Source organism: Acomys russatus, chromosome 28 (assembly GCF_903995435.1).
Source record: "Acomys russatus chromosome 28, mAcoRus1.1, whole genome shotgun sequence".
Taxonomy (NCBI): Eukaryota; Metazoa; Chordata; class Mammalia; order Rodentia; family Muridae; genus Acomys; species Acomys russatus.
Window position 1 is genome coordinate 36,896,592 of NC_067164.1, and position 22,225 is coordinate 36,918,816.

Below are 22,225 nucleotides of genomic sequence, written 5' to 3' on the forward strand. Positions count from 1 at the left end.
AAGTAAAGGTTCCCTTCCTCCCTCCTGCTCCGAGCCCTCCGCTCCCGCAGGCCCTAAGGTAACTACAGGTGCACGGCCTCCTCAGTGCCTGGGCTTACACTTCATCATCTGGGGAAGAGGAGGGAACAGGGAGTGATGAGAGGGAGGCGGCGGCAGGAGGAGGCAGGAGACACCATCTGCTCTGAAACCCTGGGAAGAACATGGGGGGGGGGCGGTAATGATGAGGAGTCACTGTCTTGCACCTAGAATACAAAGTGAAGGAAGTTTGTTTTGGAAGGAAGGTCCTGGGGAGATTTGACCCCAAACCCCAGAGCAGGGTGTAGTAGTGGCAACAGCTGCCTGGTGTTGGTTGCTGAAGCCTTAGAAAGGGCCATGACGAGCTGTCAGGGGGCAGCCCTTGGCAGCCAGGGCTCAGTGTGCCGTTACCATAGGGGCTGTGTGCTGAGGGTGGGGATGGAGGTCTTTTCTTAGCTCTCGTGCTAACTCCACACATGTCTGCTGCTAGCCACCCCTCAGTTGCTACAACACTGGCTCTTGTTCTGCTGGGACTGCTCATGGAGATCCACGCCCCGACCTCGGCCTGCTGCACCCCCCAGGTTCTGGGGTTCGCTCTTTGGCAACTTCTTTGCTAAAAACAAAACAGAACAAAGCATGGTAGGTTTTACTCATACCCCTCCCACCCCAAAAAGACTATTGAGGGGGAGAAAAGGAAGATTAAGATAATGATCTAAGGAGGGCACAAGTATTTGTCTCACTGAACACAGGGAGCTAAAGCCCCCAAAGGACAGAGGTTACAGAAGGGCATTTTGATGGTGGTGGGGACTGAACGCAGGCTTAAAACCCTGACCTTGCTGGGCATGGTGGCGGCCTTTAATCCTAGCACTCGGGAGGCAGAGGCAGGTGGATCGCTGTGAGTTCGAGGCCAGCCTGGTCTACAAAGAGAGTCCAGGACAGCCAAGGCTACACAGGGAAACCCTGTCTTGAAAACCGAAAACAAACAAACAAAAACCCCAAACAACAACAACAAAAAACTCAAAAACAAAAACCCTTGACCTTGGTTTCTCTCACTCTGTAGTCCAGATTAACTTCAAACTCTTGCTCTCTCCTCTCAGCCTCCCAAATGGTAGGATTACAGGTGTACACCACTTTTATTTTTTCTTTATTCTGTTTTGAACTTTAAAAAAAAAACTCTTAAGTATGTGTGTATGAGTGGGTAATGAGCACATGGATGCAGGTGCCGTCAGAGCAGAGCTGTCATACCCCTGGAGCTGGAGTTGCGGGTGGCTGGTTGTCAGCCACCTGATATGGGTACTAGGAACCAAACGTGGGCCCTCTGCAAGAGCAGTGTGTACTTTTTTGTTTATTTTGTTTCTCTGTGTAGCCTTGGCTGTCCTAGACTCACTTTGTAGACCAGGCTGGCCTGGAACTCACAAGGATCGGCCTGCCTCTGCCTCCCGAGTGCTGGGATTAAAGGCGTGCGCCACCTAAGTGTGTACTCTTAATCACTGAGGCATCTCTCCAGCCCACTTCCTTGTTTTTGTATTGAAGCCAGGTCTTATGTAGCTTAGGCTGGCTTCAGACTTGCTAAATAGGCAAAGATGACCTTGATCCTCTTGGCTCCATTTCCCAGGCTGAGCTTCACCCAATCCTGATGGCTTAGGCTGCACCTTTCTATTTCAGGGCAGGGCCCTAACTGGTCAGACAGTTTTGTATGCACTACCATGCCAGGGTACAGGGTGTTTTTTATCTTGCCTGTTTTGTTTTGTCTTGAACAAGTCTCAATACATAGCTATCCCTGGATGTATTTTTCTTTCTTTTTTAAATACGATTTATTTATTATGTATACAGTGTTCTGCCTGCATGTATACCTGCATGCCAGAAAAGGGTACCAAATCTCATTATAGATGGATTGTGAGCCACCATTTGGGTGCTGAGAATTGAACTCAGGACATTTCTTTTTTTTTTTCTTTCTTTCTTTTTCTTTTTGGTTTTGGTTTTTCGAGACAGGGTTCTGTGTGTATCCTTCGCTGTCCTGGACTCACTTTGTAGACCAGGCTGGCCTCGAACTCACAGTGATCTGTCTGCTTCTGCCTCCCGAGTGCTGGGATTAAAGGCGTGCGCCACCACTGCCCAGCTGAACTCAGGCCTCTTGAGGAGCGGCCAGTGCTCTTAACCTCTGAGCCCTCTTTCCAGCCCCTGGCTATATTTTTCATCTTCCTTCTTCCCACCCCACCGCCCCCCCAGACAGGGTTTCTCTGGCTGTTCAGGAATTCATTATATAGGCCAGGCTAGCCTCAAACTCACAAGAGATCCACTGGCCTTTGCCTCCTGAGTGCAGAGATTAAGGTGTGTGCCACCACGTTCAGCTACCGAGTAGCAGCGGCTCTCAACCTGGGGTCATGACCCCTGTGGGTCACAACCACACATTTACATCATGACTCAATTCTCATCATGGTTCAAGATTACAGTTATGAAGCAGCACTGAAATGCCTTTATGCTGGGGCCACCACACATGAGCAGCTGTACTAAAGGGCCACAGCATCAGGAAGGTTGAGAACCCCTGGCCTCACGTACCTAGGCAGTTAGCCTCACACTTGTGTTTTGGCTGCACAGGTGCTAGGTTACAACTTCAGGTTTAAGGTTTTTGCGTTTTGCTCCTTTGCAGTGCTGGGGAATCGAACCTTGGGCCTTCCGTCTCCTATGCAGGTACTCTACCCTGAGCTACCTCGCCAGCTCCAGGAATTACTTACAGACACAGAGAAACAGGACGACCTCAGACGCTGTGACCTTACCTATCGCCAGGAAGAGGTCATTCACGTTCATGGCGGTCTTAGCTGAAGTCTCCATGAACAATAAGCTGTTGTCATCTGCATACGCCTGGGCCTCCTAGAGAGATGAGCAGTACTGTTGTGTTACTCCGTGCAGCACTCTGGACTTCTCTCCTCTTAGTGCTCTTTTGTACCAGTTGGCTCTGGACCCATAATAAGGTAATAAGATTTCCCTCAAGATAAGCCGATGTCCAAGCCGGGCGGTGGTGGCGCACGCCTTTAATCCCAGCACTTGGGAGGTAGAGGCAGGTGGATCGCTGTGAGTTCAAGGCCAGCCTGGTATACAAGTGAGCCCAGAACAGTCAAGGCCACACAGGGAAACCCTGTCTCAAAAAAACCAAAAAGTATATAAGCCCATGTCCAGTCAGCACAACAAAGAGACCCCAGGAGTCTGTGTAAACAAGCATGCACGGATAGGCTGCAGGCTGACTTTGGGTAGCTGTCTTAATCCCTCTTCACCTGGTTTACTTTGCTCAATGTATTGTGTGTGCGTGAGCTGATGCAGGCCGGAGTCAATGATGAGGTCTGGCCTCTCCTTTCATCTCCATGGAGTCCAGAGAATGAACTCAGGCCCCGAGGCTTGCACCACCAGCCCCACCTTTCTGCCTTTTTTTTTTTGTTTTTTGTTTTTTCCAAGACAGGGTTTCTCTCTGCAGCACTGGCTGTCCTAAAACTCTCTCTGTAGACCAGGCTTGAACTCACAGCGATCCACCTGCCTCTGCCTCCCAAGTGCTGGGATTAAAGGTGTGCGCCACCACACCTGGCCACCTTACTTCTTTTAAGATAACCTCTCTTACTGAACTTGGAACTCACTGTTTTAGCAAGCCCCTGGGATACTCCTGTGTCCACACTGTGGGCACCGAGAATGCAGGCACGTGCAACCTTACTGTGCCTTTTTGCTGTGGGTGCTGGGAATCCAAGTCTTCACGCTTGCCACACAAGGACTTTACAACTGGAACCACTCCCCAGTGTAAGGAATTGTGACTGTGGAGAAGGTGAACTGATAGCAATCTCTGGGTTATGGCATATCAATAGCTGCTTACCTCAAACCTAACTGTTGCCCACTTCCCGTTTTCACCCTGGCACCCACCCTATAGCCGGTATTTCCCTACCGCTCTCATCTGGAAGTTTCTTCGGATTCCTCTAAAATCTCCTGCTGCCATTTGGCCACAGTGTTGCCATATCTAACATGGCGTACAACTAGGGAACGAGACAGTCAAGGTCACGTATGAGGCGAGAGCACTTGGGAGGGATCTGGGCCATCTTACTTCATATTCCACCATGCGCTTGTTGGCAAGGTCAGCTTTGTTCCCGGCCAAGGCAATAACGATGCTTGGGCTGGCTTGTCGCTGCAGCTCCTTCACCCAGGTCTTTGCCCGGGCAAATGTTTCCTAGGAAAGAATGAGAGAGCGTGCGGGCTGAAGTGAGTGCTGCCCCACAGTCATCACGTCCTCCCTCCTCGCTGACATCACAGTCTCCCACAATCCACTTGGTCTGGCTGAGTGCTCGGAAGCACACTTGGCACTTTTATTTTGCTACTTCAAGAGCCAGTTTCCTCTCTCCACATAATTTAATTTCTATAGATACATCTCAAAACACCGTCTCCTCAGACCACTCACCTGATTAGTAATGTCATAAACCACAATTGCAGCCTGGGCACCCCTGTAGTACATGGGGGCTAAGCTGTGGTATCGCTCTTGGCCAGCTGTGTCCCAGATTTCAAACTTGACTGTTGTGTCATCTAGACACACAGACTGGGTGAGGAAGGCCGCTATGAAGAAGAAAATGAAGATGTAAGTGGGAGGATGGATGGAGACCCCACTCCCCTTCAAATCACCTCTGCCTACTCTAAGACCAGTGGCCTCTAGGCCCATCGACTGCAGGCTACACTCTCATGTAAACAGTGGAACAGGACCAAGATGGCCTCTGAACTTTTGTGGGCAGAGGCAAGAGGCTCAGGAGTTCAAGGTCATACTTAGCTATTTAGCAAGTTTGAGGCCAGCCTGGACCAAGTGAGACATTGGGTTTATTTGTTTATTCAGCTAAGAAAGAGTCTCCGAGCCAGCGGGCGCCATACTCAGGATGCAGAAGCAGGCAGATCTGAGTTCAAGGCCAGCTTGGTCTAGAGTGAGTTCCAGGACAGCCAGGGCTATACACAGAGAAACCCTGTCTTGAAAGAAAGAAAAGAAAAAAGGAAAGAGACAGCAGCAGTAAGTATCAGGCAGAAGCCACGTCAGGAATCAGGAGCTGGCTCGGGAGTCAAGAGCGCTTGTTGTTCTGCCAGAGTTTATCCCGACACCGACAGGTGCTCACAACATGCAACTCCACTTCCAGGGATCCAACGTCCTCGTCCAGCCTCAGGCACCAGGCAAACACGGTGCACAAACATACATAAAAGTTAAATACCGAGCTGGAGAGATGGCTCAGAAGATATGAGCACTGGCTGCTCTCCCAAAAGCCCTGGGTTCAATTCCCAGCACCCACAAGACAGCTCATAACTGTAACTCTAGTTCAAGGGATCCAATACCCTCACCCATACATACATGTACGAAAAACATATAAAAAATAAAAAGAGGGCTGGAGAGATGGCTCAGAGGTTAAGAACATTGTTCTTCCAAAGGTCCTGAGTTCAATTCCCAGCACCCACATAGTAGTTCACAGCCATCTATAATGAGATCTGGTGCCCTCTTCTGGGGTGCAGGTGTACATACAGGCAGACCTGTATAAATAATAAATAAATGAGTTATATATAAAAAGTTGCTGGGCGTGGTGGCACACGCCTTTAATCCCAGCACTTGGGAGGCAGAGGCAGGTGGATCGCTGTGAGTCCAAGGCCAGCCTGGTCTACAAAGTGAGTCCAGGACAGGCAAGGATACACAAAGAAACCCTGTCTCGAAAAACAAACAAACAAAAAGTATGTAAGTAATAAAAACAGAAACTCAAGAAATGAGAAGATGTTCAGGGCAGGACACAGCTATAGTTCTAGCACCTGGAAAACAAGGCTATCCCGGTCCCTGTCACAATCAAGCCCATGGGGTCCTGAAGCTAGACAGCGGGGCCGGGGTACCACTTCCATTAAATGGCAATTTTTCTTTTTAAGAAATATTACCATTTATTTGTGGGCCTGTGTGTGGGTATATGCATGTGAATGCAAATGCCTATAGGATGCAGAAGAGGTGTGGGATCCCTGGAGCGGGGATTACAGGTACCCGCCTGAGCTGGACACTGGGGACTCGGTCCTCTGAAAGAGCAGCAAGCTCCCCTAACCACTGAGCCATCTCCCCAGCATCCTCAGGAATATTCTTTAGAAAGGATTTTAATTCAGACTTAAGCTATGTTATTAAATAAAAGTGATGGGGCATGCCAGGTGGTGGTGGGGTGCACACCTTTAATTCTAGCAACTCTAGGAGGCAGATGAGGTGGATCTCTGTGAGTTCGAGCATAGCCTGGTCTACAATGAGAGTTCCAGGACACCCTATACAGCCTTGGTTACACAGAGAAACCCTGCCTGTCTCAAATTACCGAGCGTGGGAAGGATTTAATAGTCTTAAGGAAGGACATTAAGTACATGGTACTGAAAGGTCCTGGCACACCAAGGGCGGATGTGGGCTTATCAAGAGAGTCACCTGATTACATACCTGATTAGGAATCACTGTTGGGGTGGAACAGGGAACATGCGGCCTTCTGCACGGTATACAGCTACTCTACCTACTGAGCTATACTTTCAGTTCTTTTCTTTTAGTCAGGGTCTTATTTGTAATACAGATTGATCTGGAACTCACTGTGTAGCACATGTAAGCTTTGACCTTGGATCCTCCTGCCTTAGCCTACCAAGTAGCTAAAATTACAGGCCTCTGTCATTGGCCCTGAGTATTTTGTTTTACATTTTTTATTTATTTACATATCTATTTGTTTTAAAAATATTTATATTATCAAAAATTACAAGTATTGTGTGGGTAGTGCTAGTGAGGCCAGAGGTGCCCAATCCCTCCTGGAGCCGGAGTTACAGGTGGGTGCAAGCCACCTGAGGCGGCTTGCTCAGAACCAAACTTGGATGCATACGTGTCCCTGCAAAATCAGTATGCACCTTTAACTTCTCAGCCATCTCTCCGGTCCCTGGGTGTTGTTTTTTGGAGAGTAGCTCCCAGTGTGTTCCCACGTTAGGATAGAGCTGCCTCACGCGCTTTATTTTGTTTTGAAGACAGGCTTTCTCTGTGTAGCCCTAGCTGTCCTGGAACTCACTCTATAAATCAGGTGGCCTCGAATTCAGAGAGCTTCCTGTCTCTGCCTCCTGACTCCTGAGATTAAAGGCACATACCACTCCCATCACCACTCTAACTTTTATCTGTTTGTGATGTCACTCAATGGAACTTCACTGGCATTAAGATGACAGAGCGGAATAAAACAGAAATGGAAAAGTAATAGTTTTCTTGATGTATAAAGAACTGACTTTTTGCCTCTTGGAAACAGAAGTATTATGACGACTCTTTTCTCCTCTGAAAGGGAGTTTCACTCTGTGGTCCAGGCTGCCCCGAAACTTATACAGTCCATAGCAGCGTTTGCCTGTTCTTTTTTTTGCTACCTTCTTTCTTGGCATTAATCCAAAGTAGGGGTGAGGTACGGGGACTGGTGGGTAGTGGAAAGATGGCTTAAGGGTTAGGAGCACTGGCTGATCTTCCAGAGGATCTGGGTTCCATTCCCAGCACCCACTGTATGGTTCACAATCATCTATCACTCCAGTTTCAGGAAACTCAACACCCTCTTCTGGCCTATTGGAGCACCAGTCAGACATAGATGCAGGCCAAACATCCACATATAGTAAAGGACCTCTCATATTTTTGGTTGTGAGCCCAGCCTTTAATGGCTGAGCCATCTCTCCAGCCCATAAAGGACCTCTTATAAGAACGCCTTACAGCCGGGCGTGGTGGCACATGCCTTTAGTCCCAGCACTCAGGAGGCAGAGGCAGGTGGATCTCTGTGAATTTGAGGCCAGCCTGGTCTACAAAGTGAGTCCAGGACAGCCAGGGCTACACAGAGAACCCCTGTCTCAAAAAACCAAAAACCAAAACCAACCAAACCAAAAAAACGCCGTTACTCCTCCTGGTACCAAGTTGGAAATCTGGTATTTTTGGACCTGTTTCAGGATTATGTGAAAAAGTAAAAACTAGGTAATACCTTTAGCCTTTAACGTCTATGGAGACCTCTCTCAGCCTTGAACTGCAATTAGAGGCAGCAGGCCCAGCTTTTACTTTTAACTTATTTTAATTGATCTATCTATTTAGGCAGGTTCTCTCTACATAGCCCTGGCTATCTGGAACTAACTCACTATGGAGCCCAGTCTGGCCTCAAACATACAGAGATCTGCACATACCACCATGCTTTGCCTGATTTTTGTTGTTGGTTTTCGGAGACGGGGCTTCTCTGTGTAGCCTTGGCTGTCCTGGACTCACTCTATAGACCAGGCTGGCCTCAAATTCACAGAGATCCACTTGCCTCTGCCTCCCAAGTGGTGGGATTAAAGGCGTGGGCCACCAAGACCAGCTCTGATTATTTTTTCCTTTTTTAAAATTGTAACAGGGCCTCACGTAGGCCAAGCTGGCCTCAAACTCTATGTTAAGGATGACCTTGAACACCTGATCTTCCTGCAGTTTCTACTGGTAGTGAAAGCCAGTTCCACAATCAAGTCACAGATGTCCCTTTGAAGCCCTACTAAGCACTGAACCTTCCTACTAGGCACACTCACCTCCAATGGTACTTTCCTGGTACTCATGGAACTGCCCTTTGACAAACCGTAACACCAAGCTAGACTTCCCCACCGCAGACTCTCCCAGCAGGACCAATTTGAACTGGCATATCTTGCTGGCCTGGGGCTGCCCATTGGGCCTGGCTGTGCTTCTGCTAGTCATAGCCAGGGTATCAAAGTAGGAGGGTAGAGGGAGGGGGATGCCACAAAGCGGCAAAGGGGGAAGGGGAAGGGGAGGGACTCCCAGGCCTCAGCAGTCCTGTAGGAAAAAAAAAAAAAAAAAAAAAAAAAAAATAGATAAAATTAGACACAGGTCCATTGAAAGTGCAGTCTTTTTTTTTTTAACTTTTAACTTTTTTTTGTTTGTTTTGTTTTTATGAGATGGTCTAAAATCTTTGACCTCTAGCCCAGGTTGGCTTTGGACTCCTGCCTCAGCCTCTCAAGTGCTAGGATTAGAGCAGGAACTACCATATTCAATGAGGGTTCTTTACAGTGTGACCTGAACCTGGCCCTGCGGCCTCCCCTCCCCGCCTACAAGTGCTAGAACTGAAGGCCACACACACTCGCTGCCCAGCTTACTTTGGTTTTCTTTTTCTTTCTTTTTTTTTAAAGATTTATTTATTATTATGAATACAGCGCTCTGCCTGCACATACACACTGCAGGCCAGAAGAGGGCATCAGATCTCATTATAGATGGTTGCGAGCCATCATGTGGTTGCTGGGAACTGAACTCAGGTCCCCTGGAAGAACAGTCAGTGCTCCTAACCTCTGAGCCATCTCTCCAGCCCCTTTACTTTGGTTTTCTGAGATAGCATCTCACTGCATAGTAGTGGCTGGCCTGGAACTCACTGCACAGACCAGAGGAGCCCTGCCATTGCTGTGCGTGCTGTGGTTACAGGTGTGTGCAGTCGTTCTTTAGAACAAGAGCAGAGCCTCTTCATTTCCTCGTCCTGAAAGCTGCGCTCTGGTGATTAGTTACCCAACACTGAGAGGTCACACACAGCTGACCTTCAGTAGTGAGGTGGTACACAGCAAGCATGTTGGTGCTTATCTATAACCCCAGCACTCAGGAGGCAGAGGCAGGCGGATCTCTGTGAGTTCAAGGCCAGCCTGGTCTACATAGTGAGTCCAGAACAGCCAAGGCTACACAGAGAAACACTGCCTCAAAAATCAAAAAAGAAAAAGGAAGTTAGCAGAGGACTGAGAGGGAAATGACAGGAATGACAGGAATCACTGTGCCCTGGGCACTCTGCGCCAATAGTCCTGACAGTCCTGACACACAGCACCATGTAAAGCCCTTTATGTGCATCTGTGTGTAGACCAGAGGCAGTCTGCATGAGTTTGCTCTCCCACCACACAGCTCCAGGGAGCGAGCTCAGGCTGCCTGGCTCTGCCTGCTGAGCCATCTTAATGCCCTCCTCACCACAGCTCTTCTGAAGACTTACACTGGCTGGGTGTGCTGCTGCACACTCAGGAGGCGGAGGCAGGTGGCTCTCGGAGTTGGAGACCAGCCCGGTCTATACAGCAAGTTCCAAACTAGTGTGGCTTCCACCTGTATATGTGTGTATATCTACACATATGGACACATACCACACACAATTGTTTAAGAAATCTGAAAACTATTAGAATCAGAATAATTTGACTTGTTTTGTTTTTTGAGAAAGGGTTTCTCTGTGTAGGCCTGGATGTCGTGGACTCTTTGTAGACCAGGCTGGCCTCCGACTCAGAGATGTACCTGCCTCTGCCTCCCTAGGATTAAAGATATGTGTGCCACCATGCCCTGCTGAGGGCTGGTTCTTAACCTTGATCTGACTATTGTATTATTTTTACTTCCCTGTCAACTTCAGCTCTTTTCAAATCTCAAGACATTTAATTCGTTAAGTATTTTGGTTTTGTCTAACTATAGGCTTTACCATAACAAAGAAAATTACGGCATTTTCCAGTATACACATGTTGCCTATTTGAGAAGTTTGAATTAGGACTTTAATGAAATTGATACTCATACAATGAAAATTGGTAGACATGTCTCTTAACTTGCTTGCATTCAACCTGTTAGTTCTTTAAATTTTATTTTAGAAGCAAGGCTACACAGAGAAACTCTGTGGGGGGAAGGGAGAGGAGAGGGAGAGAAATAAAGGTATCTGGCCAGGTGGTGATGGTACATTCCTTTGAGAGTCAGAGGCAGGTGGGTCTCTGTGAGTTCAAGGCCACCCTGGCCCACAGAGCTAATTCGAGGCTAGAGAAGACTACACAGCAAACCCTGTCTTGAAAACAAACCAAGTACCTGAGGATGAATCATTTCTGAAAACATACCCTATAGCACTTCACATACAGTGCCTCGCAGAAAAAGAAAGGGGCCTTAAGTCTAAAGTTCAAAACAGGTGGCCAGAGAGATGGCTCAGTGGGTCAAAGTGCTTGCCACACAAGCCTTTGGTGCAACCACCCGCGGAACCCCCCGTGGAAGGAGAGAACTGACTCCCAAAAGTTGTCTTTGATCTCTGTGAATCGTGGCTCTCCCGCTCACACACATCATGCATATGTACACATCCACATAAATAATGAATAAAATAAAAATTAGATCAGATTGGTAAGATGGCTCAGTGGACACTTGCCCATAGCCGCAGGAGAACCAACTCCCACGGTTGCCTTCTGACCTATATGCACTTGCACGCACACACAAATTTAAAACACATAAAGCTGACATATATATCCCAAGAGTGGTATGTGTAGGTGACACATACCCCCAACACACACACTGAGACACACACACCAGTTGAAGTCCCTGGTCACTCCTTTATACTATTTGAAAGAATATGATCCAAGGGGAAGGACAGTAAGCCTCAGTGTTGCTTTTTAGTACTATAGAAACACAGGCGGGGACGGACTGGATTCTCATAGTCACAGCCAGACACATTAACCCTGGGTCACAGCAGGGGCTGGGGAGAAACTGGCCAGCACACTTTTTTGTTTCTAAACAACTTTGGGTTGTTGGAATTTAGGAACTACTGGATTAAAAAAGACCACCTTTCATTTCTTTATAGGACCTTAGCAATCTGCTCTGCTCTGCTTTGCTTTGCTGTTCACTGTAACTGATGAGCAACAAAATCTATAAACCTTCATCATTAATATCATCATGCTTATAAAAGCATCAGAGGGTAGAACTGAAGTGAGACGTGTGAGGCTCAAGCTGAGCACGATCACACAAACCTGCAATCCCAGGACTTGGAAGCTGAGGCCAGCCTGACTACACAGGGAGACCCCGTGTGCTGGCAAGATGGCTTACTGGTTGCTCTTTCAGAGGACTCAGTTTTGATACCCACCACCTTCATAGTGGCTCTGTAACTACAGTCCTAGGGAACCCAACACCCTTCTCTGGTCTCTGAGGGCACTGCACACATATGGTGCACAGACACACATGCAAACAGAACACTCACACATATAAAACGAAAATAAAGGTTAAACTTTTTTTGTTTTTGGAGACAGGATTTCTCTGTGTAGCCTTGGCTATCCTGGCCTCGAACTCAGAGAGATCAGTCTGCCTCTGCCTCCCGAATGCTGCCATTATAGGTGTGTACCACTGCGTCTGGCCAAGTTCAGTTCTTATCACCCATGTTAGGTGGCTCCCACCCCTGTAACACTAGTTTCAGGTGATCGAATGCCCCTAGCCTCCATGGCCATTTGCACTCAACTGCACACACATACATGCACGCACGCACACACCCATGCACACACATTACATATATAAAAACAATAAAATCTTTTTAAAAACGCAATTGAGTTCCTTTCCTTTTTTTTAGGTTTCCGCTCCCCCCACCCAACCAAGTTACTCTGTGTAGCCTTGGTTGTCCTAGAACTTGTTCTGTAGACCAGACTGGTTGCAAACTCAGAGATCTGCCTGCCTCTGCCTCCTGCGCGCTGGGATTAAAGGTGTGCACCTCCCCGCCCCCGCTCTGTGTTTTAAGATAAGGGACACAAGTGACCCTGGTTGAATTTGAACTCATAATTCTCTCTTCTCCTTCCCAAGTGCTAGGACTATAGTCATTAGGCTCCACCATCAATTCAATCCATTCCTTTCTCACTCTCGTGAAATTTTGTTGTTGTTGTTGTCAAGGCCCTGGATAGCCTAGATAGAACTACGTACACCAGGCTGGTCTCAAATCCACAGAGATCTGTGTCTGTCCCATCTGCCCACCCGTGTGCACTCCAGTGCTGGGATTAAAGGTATGCCACCACCATGTCTGGCTTTTTAATATTTTCTTTTTATGTATTTCAGTGTCTTGTTTATCTGCATGTTTGAGCACCTTGTGTATTCCTGGGAATGTTGGAAGCCAAAAAAGGGCATCAAATCCTTCAGTACTGGAGTTCTAGATGATGGTGAGCTCTCTACAAACATGGAAATGATCTTGGGTCCTCTGCAAGAGCAGTAAGTGCTCATAACTGCTGAGCTATCTCCCTCCTATTTGTTTTGGGTGGGTGGGTGTCTTTTTTTTCGAGACAGGGTTTCTCTGTGTAGCCTTGGCTGTCCTCGACTCACTTTGTAGACCAGGCTGGCCTCAAACTCACAGCGATCCGCCTGGCCCCACCTCCCGAGTGCTGGGACTGAAGGCGTGCTCCACCACTGCCCAGCTTGGGTGGGGGTCTTATGCAGCCCAAATTGCCCCACCTCAGACTCCTGAGATTACAGGCTCACACCACCATTCCCAGCTGTTGACAATGGACAAATGATCCATTTAAAGGCAAAGAAAAAAAGTAACAGAGATCTGGCTGTGGCTGGCTAGTTGGGTGTCACCTTCCTTCTGCACAGAGTTAAAGGTGAGTCCCTTGTACAGAACAGAGAGAGCCCTGTTCTTCAGTCAAGGGGGTGTGCTGCCTGCTAGAACCTCCCAACAGGCTCTCGGGGTCTCAAGGGCAGCAGGTGTTATCATTATCAGCTTCAAACCTGAGGCCAGAAGAGGCAAGGAGGGGCATTCCTCCTTTCACACTTTCCGTGCAGAAGAGAAGCAGTCAAATTTAGCTTCCTGAGAAGTGCAGCTCAACAGGGCCTACTGGCCAAGCAGATAATCCCAGGACTGCGGCAGTTCAAGGCCAACTTGGTGAGTGAGAGCCTATCTAAACAAAACAAAATATTCCAATACTCAGGAGGTAGAGGCAAGAGGATCATCACAGATTTAAAAAGGAACAGTGTGATGGTACAGACCTGTAATTCCAGCAATGGTGAGGCAGAGACAGGCAGATCTCTGTGAGTTACAGGCCAGTCAAGGCTACATAGTGAGACCTTGTCTGGAAAAATTAGAATTTGAGAGTCAACCCGGTCTTCTAAGTACTAGCTCAGCCAAGGTTACACAGAAAGACCAAGAAGCCGGGCATGGTGGCACACGCCTTTAATCCCAGCGCTCAGGAGGCAGAGGCAGGCAGATATCTGTGAATTCAAGGTCAGCCTGGTCTACAAACCAAGTCCAGGACAGCAAAGGCTACACAGAACAAGCCTGTCTTGGAGAGGAGGGGAAAAAAAAAAAGGACCAAGAAGAAAGGGCAGCTGCAGCCCAGCCTGGTGTTGTACAGCTTTAATCCCAGCACGCGGGAGGTAGTCAGTCAGATTCTCTCTGAGTTTGAGGCTAGCCTGGTCTACAAAAGGAGTCTCTGGGCTATCACAAAGAGGAACAAAACCCAAAAACCAACCAACCAACCAACGGCTCCAAATACAGGACTGGCTTATGCAGTATCCGTTAATTTGGGAGGACTGAGGACTTGTCCACAGTTCAGCTCACTGGCCAGGAACAGAGAATGACGTTCTCCAAGCACCACTGCACAGTACATGTCAGTCCCAACTGGAGCAAGACTGCATTCCCCAGGACGCCCTCACTTGCTTCAGTGCATTAATACTAAGTCTAATCATCTGTCCATGGCCTCCACACACTGCCCAGTAAGCCAGATAAGAGCCAATCCATGTTGGGTGGTCCACTTCCACTTAAAGGTGAGAAAACTGAGGCTCACAAAATTAGCCAATTTGTCAGGCACTAAGTCTAGCCAGCTAAACAGTATTTCTGCCTCTTTTATATTATTATGCTTGCTTTCCCACCTTAAAAAAAAAGTTTCACTGTGGCTGTGTATGCTGGGCTGGTCTTTAACTCACAATCCTTTTGCTTTTGCCTCCTGTGTGCTGGGACTACAGACACACACTTACTGGAGACAAGATAGTCTCACAGTTGGGGTGAACCTCCCGTTTTGGCAGCCCAGAAGCTGGGATTAGAGGGGAGAGCCACCACACCCAGCTTCTACCCTTTCTGTTGTCACTGAAGACACGGCTTCTCTATGCAGCCTTGGCTCACCTGAAAATCACTCTGTAGACCAGGCTGGCTTCAAACGCAGACTTGCCTGTCTCTGCCTCCTGAATGCTGCGATTAAAGGCACCCCACCCGAGGCCCCACTGTACTTGTGCGCTGGGACTAAAGGCGTGCGCCACCACCGCCCAGCTCTCAAACAGAATCTCTTACTGGCTAGGTTGAATGATGGCCGTGAGCCTCAGTACTGTTTGTCTCTACACCTCTCCAGTGCTGGGATTTCAAGTTATGTGACAATTTTCCCCCCACATGGGTTTTAGGGATCAAAATCAGGTCTTCAAAGGCATGTTCCCCACTGAGCCATCTCCCTAACCCCTCACTGCACTTCTCAAGGAATCAGGAAACGCTTAACTTTGGAGGGGGTACAAAATACAAACATGCGTGTGTACTGGACAGAGCTCCTGTGGGGCCTCAGCTGCAGTGAGTACAGGACTGCCCTCCTCTCCAGCAGAGCCTTCAATAAGCCCTGCCTGCATGGCTGGTGAAAGGGAGCCTGGCAATGTGTAGGGCCTGGTGGGCTTTGGAGCTAATGTGAGATTTACTAAAGGAAGGCGGCACAGAAGCCAGCACACACCTTCAATTCCTTTCACGGCAGTCTTCACCTGAGGGCTGCACACGTAGCTCACTGCCTTAATTGTTGCTCCATACTATCCAGTGAGTCACTGGCTTTAGAGCTCTACCTCCTCCATCCGCCCCCTTGTTTCTCCAAAAGGCAGAAAGCGCGCTTATCGCTTATCAGCATGGCAGTACTGACTCCCTATTACTGACCCGGGAAAGATTAGAATGCCTTCATTTGTCTGCCTAGAAAACCCTAAACTTAGAGCAGCTGAGTGTCAATGTCCCTAGGAGACTACAAAACTATCTTCTAACTATAGCGACATTCATCCTTGCTGAAGTCTAAGGAAAAGCCACCTAGGAGCAAGACTGACAGCCAGCACTCAGGAGGCAGGGGGATGGCTGAGTTCGAGGCCAGCCTGGTCTACAGAGTGAGTCCAGGGCAGCCGAGGATACACAGAGAAACCCGGCCTCAAAAAAAAAAAAAAAGAAAGAAAGAAAGAAAGAAAAAGTGAAACAAGAGCTGGAAATATAGCTCAGTGGTAGAGCTTGGATAGCATGCTGTATTTCACTGTATTAATTCTTTACTGTATACATACATATATGTATATATAGGGCAATAATATATACAGTAATGTACATGTTACATAAATTTGTACAACATTAACTTCTCAAAAAGTGGGATTTTTAAAATTTATGTAATCATAAACCTTCAGAAGCCAGGCGTGGTGTTGCACGTCTTTAGTCCCAACACTCAGGGAGGCAGAGGCAGGTGGGTTGCTGTGAGTTTGAGGCTAGCCTGGTTTATAAAGTGAGTCTAGGGCAGCCAAGGCTATACAGAGAAATCTTGTCTTGAAAAGAAGCAAAAGCATAAATAAATAAACCTTCAGAGTGGTGTTCTTATACCTAAGTGCTCCCGAGATCCTCCGCACCTACTCCTCCCTCTCAGAGCCACCTGCACAGGCCTCGTGAGGGTTAGGAGCTCCTGCCGAGCTCCAGAGCAGCTCTCTTCCGAGGTGCTTGGTGATCACCCTTGGACAGATGGACTGTTGTAACCGATATGGGCTAACTGCCCTTCCTGTCACCGTTACTATGTCTTACATGGCCTAGTCACACCCAGTGTGGCTCTGTAACACTGAGGCAACTCCTAGTGCCTAAAAACAAAGCTGAGGCTTTAGGTGATGTTAAGCAGTTTTTTAAAGCTTTGGGCCATCACCCCGGGCTTTGAGAAACACCTTTAGAGATGGAAGCTGCACCCCACACAGGCAGGGATCTGCAAGCCTTACACCAAAGCTACACTCTAGCCCAGAGACCTGTACTTTCCCCTCCTGGTGACTCTTGGGAGTCCTTCCTGGGAGGAAGGGGGATATATGTACAGCTTTTACGGCATTGCACTTCCGTGTGTTCACCACTTCACGCTTCAGTTACACGTGGCTTCACACATGCTGCACAAGCTGCACCACTGACCCCTTGCCCCCTGAAATGTCTTAGGAGTGGGAGGTGCCTGTTTCGTCTCCTGTCCAATCTATGCCCCATCACAGGAGCCAAACATACACCAACACAGACAAGCCAACCATGAAGGAACACCCTGCACCAACACACAGCAGCAGGCGACAGAGGGTGTGAGTGCAAGGGCAGCAAGAAAGCCCTCTTCTCCAAGTACACTGTTGTGACTCCAGGCCTATGTTTGAGTTCTACATTGCTAAGTCCACTTTAGCTCCCTAAATACGCAAAAGCCTTTGGTGATTTTGGGAAATGATATTTTAAGTCACTATGAAGTATTTACATCTTTTTAAAAATCTTATTTTAGCCAGGTGTGGTGGCGCACGCCTTTAATCCCAGCACTTGGGAGGCAGAGGCAGGTGGATCTCCTGCGAGTTTGGGGCCAGCCTGGTCTACAACGCAAGTCCAGGACAGCCAAGGCTACACAGAGAGACCTTGTCTTGAAAACTCCAAAAATAGATAAGTAAATAAATAATCTTATTTTATATGCATTTGTGTTTTGCCTGCATGTATATCTGTGTGAAGATGTCAGATCCCCTGGAACTGGAGTTACAGTTCTGAGCTGCCACATGGGTGCCGGGAACTGAACCCAGGTCCTCTGGAACAGCAACCAGTGCTCTTAACCACTGAGCCATCTCTCCAGCCACGAATTATTTATTATGTTAAACTTAGCAATTCCTAGATACAGCCTGTGTTCTTGCTCTCTCTGTACACACAGTCTGTAAATGCTAACAGTCTACCACTAGGCTACAATCCTAGGTCCTAGACTTTTTAAAAAAATCTTTTGGGCAGTAGTCATAGTGTTTGGGACAGTGCCTGCTTGTAGCTTAGCCTGGCCTTGAACTCAGGGCCTTGCTTCAGCCTCCTGAATGCTGGACTCAAAGGCAAGTACTCAGAATACCCAGCTTCCAGATCCTTCCTTGAAAGAATGCTTTAAGGAGAAGGTATAAAAAACAAACCCCACAAAGGGACACAGAACAGTCAGGGTATGATCAGGGCTTAAAGAGGATGAACACACAAACATACTTGCCAATAGTTTTCTCCAGGACTGGCTGTGTAGGTGAGAAAAGCTGGGGCAGAGGCTGAATTTGCTAGGCACTGTACCATGAGCATATTAGAGACCTTCGAAAAGTCAAAAAGGCCAACTTCAAATTTGGGGCGATATGGGACTTCTTGGGCCACTATATCAAGCCAGGTACAAGACCTTCTTCTGGAACCTCCACTCTCTCCCTGAGATAAGGAAGAGATAGTCAAATATTGTAAACACCTGCATGAAGATGAGCGTTCCAGATTCTTCTTTCTAGTAGAGATGCTAATAACTATCTATCCTAAACAAAATTACTTCCCTTTATGTTTCTTTCCTGCCCATAAAATTTCTGTTCACAGATTTGGGCAGTTTCTAGGCTACCCAATGCACAACAGTGTGAGTGTGTACTGAGGAAGACAGATGATAACCCACGGCACAACTCCATGCTTGTTCTGCATTTGATAGAAGACAAGATGCAGTGCGAAAGGGACACAGTCAATCAGAGAGTATCAAACAAGAAAAGAACACAGTTGAAAGAATGAAAACAGAGTTTAGTGAGAATGCGGAAACTCCGTCTTTGGTGGCAAACTGTTTACTGTTGCTGTCCTCAGTGAAATAAGCTACGTGTGGAAGGACTCAGCTTTCATACATTTCCGTGCAGCCTAAACATTTTAATGTGTGTGCATTGCTTTGGTAATTAAGAGATGTAGTGACACAAGCTAGTGCTTGTTCCCAGCGCCCATGTGGCAGCTCATAATTGTCTTTAACCCCAGTTCCAGGGACTCCAACACCTCCTCTGACCTTCTGAGGACTCTTGTATGATGCATGCACCCTGGAACACACATGTACCCATAAAAATTAAATATTTAGAAAAAAAGGAGGCTGTGCAGTGGTGGCACACACCTTTAATCCCAGCACTCGGGAGGCAGAGGCTGGCGGATCTCTGTGAGTTCCAGGCCAGCCCGGTCTACAAAGTGAATCCAGGACAGTCAAGGCTATACAGAGAAACCCTGTTTTTTTTGGGGGGGGGGGAGAAGAAGAAGAAATGCAGTGATACATAGCATTAGTACAGAAAGAAAAGAGAAAGGGCCCTAAGAGAGAAACCAATACCAACAGGGTCCAATCTATAGAAAATTTGACCTGTCAGTAAACCCCTCCCTTTATGTGTTTGTGTGTGTGTATGTATGTATGTGGGAAGAGGGGACTCCCATTTGTTTGCCACTAATAATGCATGTTCTAGGCTGACAAGCCTGAGAACTGAACACTCACAGGTTGTCCTCTGACCCCCACATATGCACTGTGGCTCACACAGGCATACACATACACATACACACACACACACACACACACACACAGAGAGAGAGAACATTTTAAGGACATCTTCATTCTCTGTAATTCATCTTTCTAAGTATCCCAGGATTTGGACTAACTGACTAATCACACAAGAAGTGGCTCCTGAATAAATGGACAAAGAAAAAAGGATGATGCCGGCCTCCTGGGAGGTAATTCTCAACTGTTTCCCCAAATTCCCTCAGGGGTATCAGCTCACAGTTCCTGGCCTGGAGACCACTAAGTATCTAGGAAATGCCTAACTTAAAGTCTCACAGAAGTTTCAACGAACATGGTCCTTTTTTTTTTTTTTTTTTAAATGGCTGGGGATCGCTAAGCTCCTTTCCACACAGATGACAGAGTTCCTCAATTCTAGGTAAAAGTTGGGTCACCGCAGACCACATTATGAAGTGGGAAAGATTGAGCAAAGCATCTCCGAATTTTCCTTAGTTCTTTCACAGTACATGAAGTAGGAAGACAAAACAAAACAAAACAAAAAAAACAAGACCAGCTAGGAGGCCAGGGCAAACTAAAGTATGGGGGGTGGGGGAGATGAACTAGGAGCGACCGGGAGCCATGGGAAACTTAATTTCACCTTTGTCTTCGCTCTCTACTCCCAAAGTACCAAAAAACTTCAAGTCACCAGACCTAACCGCTAAAGGAACAAGAGGGTAAGGTGCAGCCTCTCCTCACCATCAGTCCAGAAGTTCCCAGGACGGATGCCAGGCCCCGTCTTACTTCCCTCTACTTTGGTCTTGTAGCTCAGCAATGCATTCGTCATTTACTTCGCTGAGACCAAATCCCTCTCGGCCACACCAGAGTGCCCCCAGTTCCCCTTTCAACAGTCACTTTCCCCTGAAAAGAATGCCTGCACTCGGCTGAGAACCCCGGACTCCGGACACCGAGCGCCGGCATCCCTCGGGGCTGGGCGTAGCGCCCACCCCTCCACACCTCGCGGGCTGCCAGGGCTCCCGGCGCAGCTCCTCCCTCCTCGCCGGGTCCCCGCGCCCGAACCCCGAGCCGCCTCCCCGACCAGAGGCTCGGCGCCCACTGGGCCTGCCGGGACAGCCTCTTCTGCCCTCTCCGGGAGGCTGCGCGGCCGCGGCGAGGCCCCGGCGCAGGCCGGGTGCGGCCATAGGCCAGGCCGCGCTGCTCTCGAGACCTCCGCCTCTGCCCTTGTGGGCTCCATCAGCTCGGTACCTGGGGCTCCGTCTCCCGCGTCGGGCCCGAGCCTGTGCGGAACAGACAAACAGCTGCTGCTCAACCAAGCCTCCTGCCCCCTTCGCCCCTCCTCCTCGCCGGGGCGGGGGCTCCAGCCAATTGCAAGACCGCTCGCCTACCGCGGTGGGTGGGCCTTATGTGCGCGCGCCCGCCAATCCTCTGGAGAAAGGCGGGCTTTAGGGTTGCAGTCACCAACCAGGTCACGTAGGGGGACCTGACTGGCGAGAGCGCAAGCCAATAACGACAAGAGAAGCCCTGAAGATGGACGGGATGACAAGCCATTAAAGAGAGGGCTCCTGGGGGAGGAGGCGGTACAGTGCTGACAGGCATGTATATCAGCCAATAAAACCTCGACACCCATGACACCCCACCCCGCCTTTTGACTCGTAAACATGTAATCAGGTGAGTGAAGGAGGCGGGTCAAAAGGACATTTTTAACCAGTACTGGAAAGTTTCCGAACTTGAGTGGCAGGCAAGGCGAGCGCGAAAAGAAGCTCTAGGAAGGCTTTTGGCCGGGTGTGGTGTAGCAACCCTGTCTAATGCCAGCACTGAGAGGTGGAGCCAGGCTTATGAGTTCTAGGTCATCCTCCTCTACCTAGTGAGTTCCAGGCTACCCAGGGCTCCTTGATACAAGATCTCCGTTAAAGGGGTGGTTGGGGGATGAAGGCTGGGCTTGGTGGCCACCGCCTTTAATCCTAGGAATAGGGAGGATAAGGAAAACCTCAATGAGTTCCAGACCAGCTTGGTCTGCGAATGGAGTTCTAAGCTACATAGTGAAACTCAGACACTGACACACGGAGGATATATGCTTGGCGTTCACCCTTTCTTCTCACCACAGCCTGGATTTGGGCTGGAGTGGACTGCAAAATTTTTGATGGTGTAAAACCGTGACAACAACAAAGAGTGGTAGTCCCAAGACACTTTAACCTCCTAAATTTTTATATAATTGGTATTTTTGCTTGTAAATGTGAATAAAATATTTGGACAACTCTGCCGAGGGTTTTCTGAGGATTGAACCTAGGGCCTCAGACAGGCTAGAGATTCAGAGCTCGCACCACTCTCGCAGAATACCCTAGGAGGGCCAATGCCCTCCCCTGACCTCTGCAGGCACTTGAGAGGCTTGCTCACACACTCACACATAATCTCCAAATGAACCAAAGAGAACTCTACACATGGTAAGAGCTTATTGGGAAGCGGGGTGCTGAGATAGAGACCTCTGAAGACCGCTCAGTCACATCGATGCTAACAGAACACCGAAACCACACATGTGAGGGGGAAAGCTTCCGTTCCCCCACCTGTACAGTGGGGACAATAACCCAATTTACTCACCCTTAAAAACATCCCAGCACAAAGCCTGGGAGGGTATCCTGCATATTCGGAGAGTAAGGAGATAGATCTGAAATCACTCACCACTTACGGTCAGATTCTCACTCGCACCATTCTTTCAGTAAATAGATGATGAATATGAAAGAGATTCACTGTACAACTGAGAATATTTTCTTTTAATGAATTACAAACTAAATTACAAAAATATTAACAGAACACTGGAGGACAAGGGGTGGGAGAAGAAAGAAAATCATAAAAGAAATACTTTCTTTAAACAATTGAATTATAAAATCAAAAGTGCACATGGCAACAAATCCATCCACACTGTCTGACAAAAAAGAAAAAACAAACC

General features: G+C 48.2%; 1 protein-coding gene across 1 annotated transcript; it reads right to left on the bottom strand.

The window, feature by feature from the left end:
* Positions 1–207: 207 nt before the first annotated feature.
* Positions 208–20,642, bottom strand: Rab5b (RAB5B, member RAS oncogene family). Its single transcript, XM_051170692.1, has 6 exons — positions 20,527–20,642; positions 8,572–8,830; positions 4,448–4,599; positions 4,097–4,219; positions 2,793–2,886; positions 208–628 (listed from the first exon to the last, which is right to left on the bottom strand). Exons 2-6 carry the CDS (start codon positions 8,732–8,734, stop codon positions 513–515), a joined length of 648 nt encoding a protein of 215 aa, XP_051026649.1. The 5' UTR covers positions 8,735–8,830; positions 20,527–20,642; the 3' UTR covers positions 208–512.
* Positions 20,643–22,225: the final 1,583 nt, after the last annotated feature.

Excerpts from the sequence above, each read along its gene's own strand:
- Rab5b (XM_051170692.1), bottom strand. The coding sequence starts at position 8,734 with ATGACTAGCAGAAGCACAGCCAGGCCCAATGGGCAGCCCCAGGCCAGC. Across the intron at positions 4,600-8,571 it reads CCAGGAAAGTACCATTGGAG|CGGCCTTCCTCACCCAGTCT; the intron begins GTGAGTGTGCCT and ends TCTTCTTCATAG. Across the intron at positions 629-2,792 it reads TGACCTCTTCCTGGCGATAG|CAAAGAAGTTGCCAAAGAGC; the intron begins GTAAGGTCACAG and ends TTTTGTTTTTAG.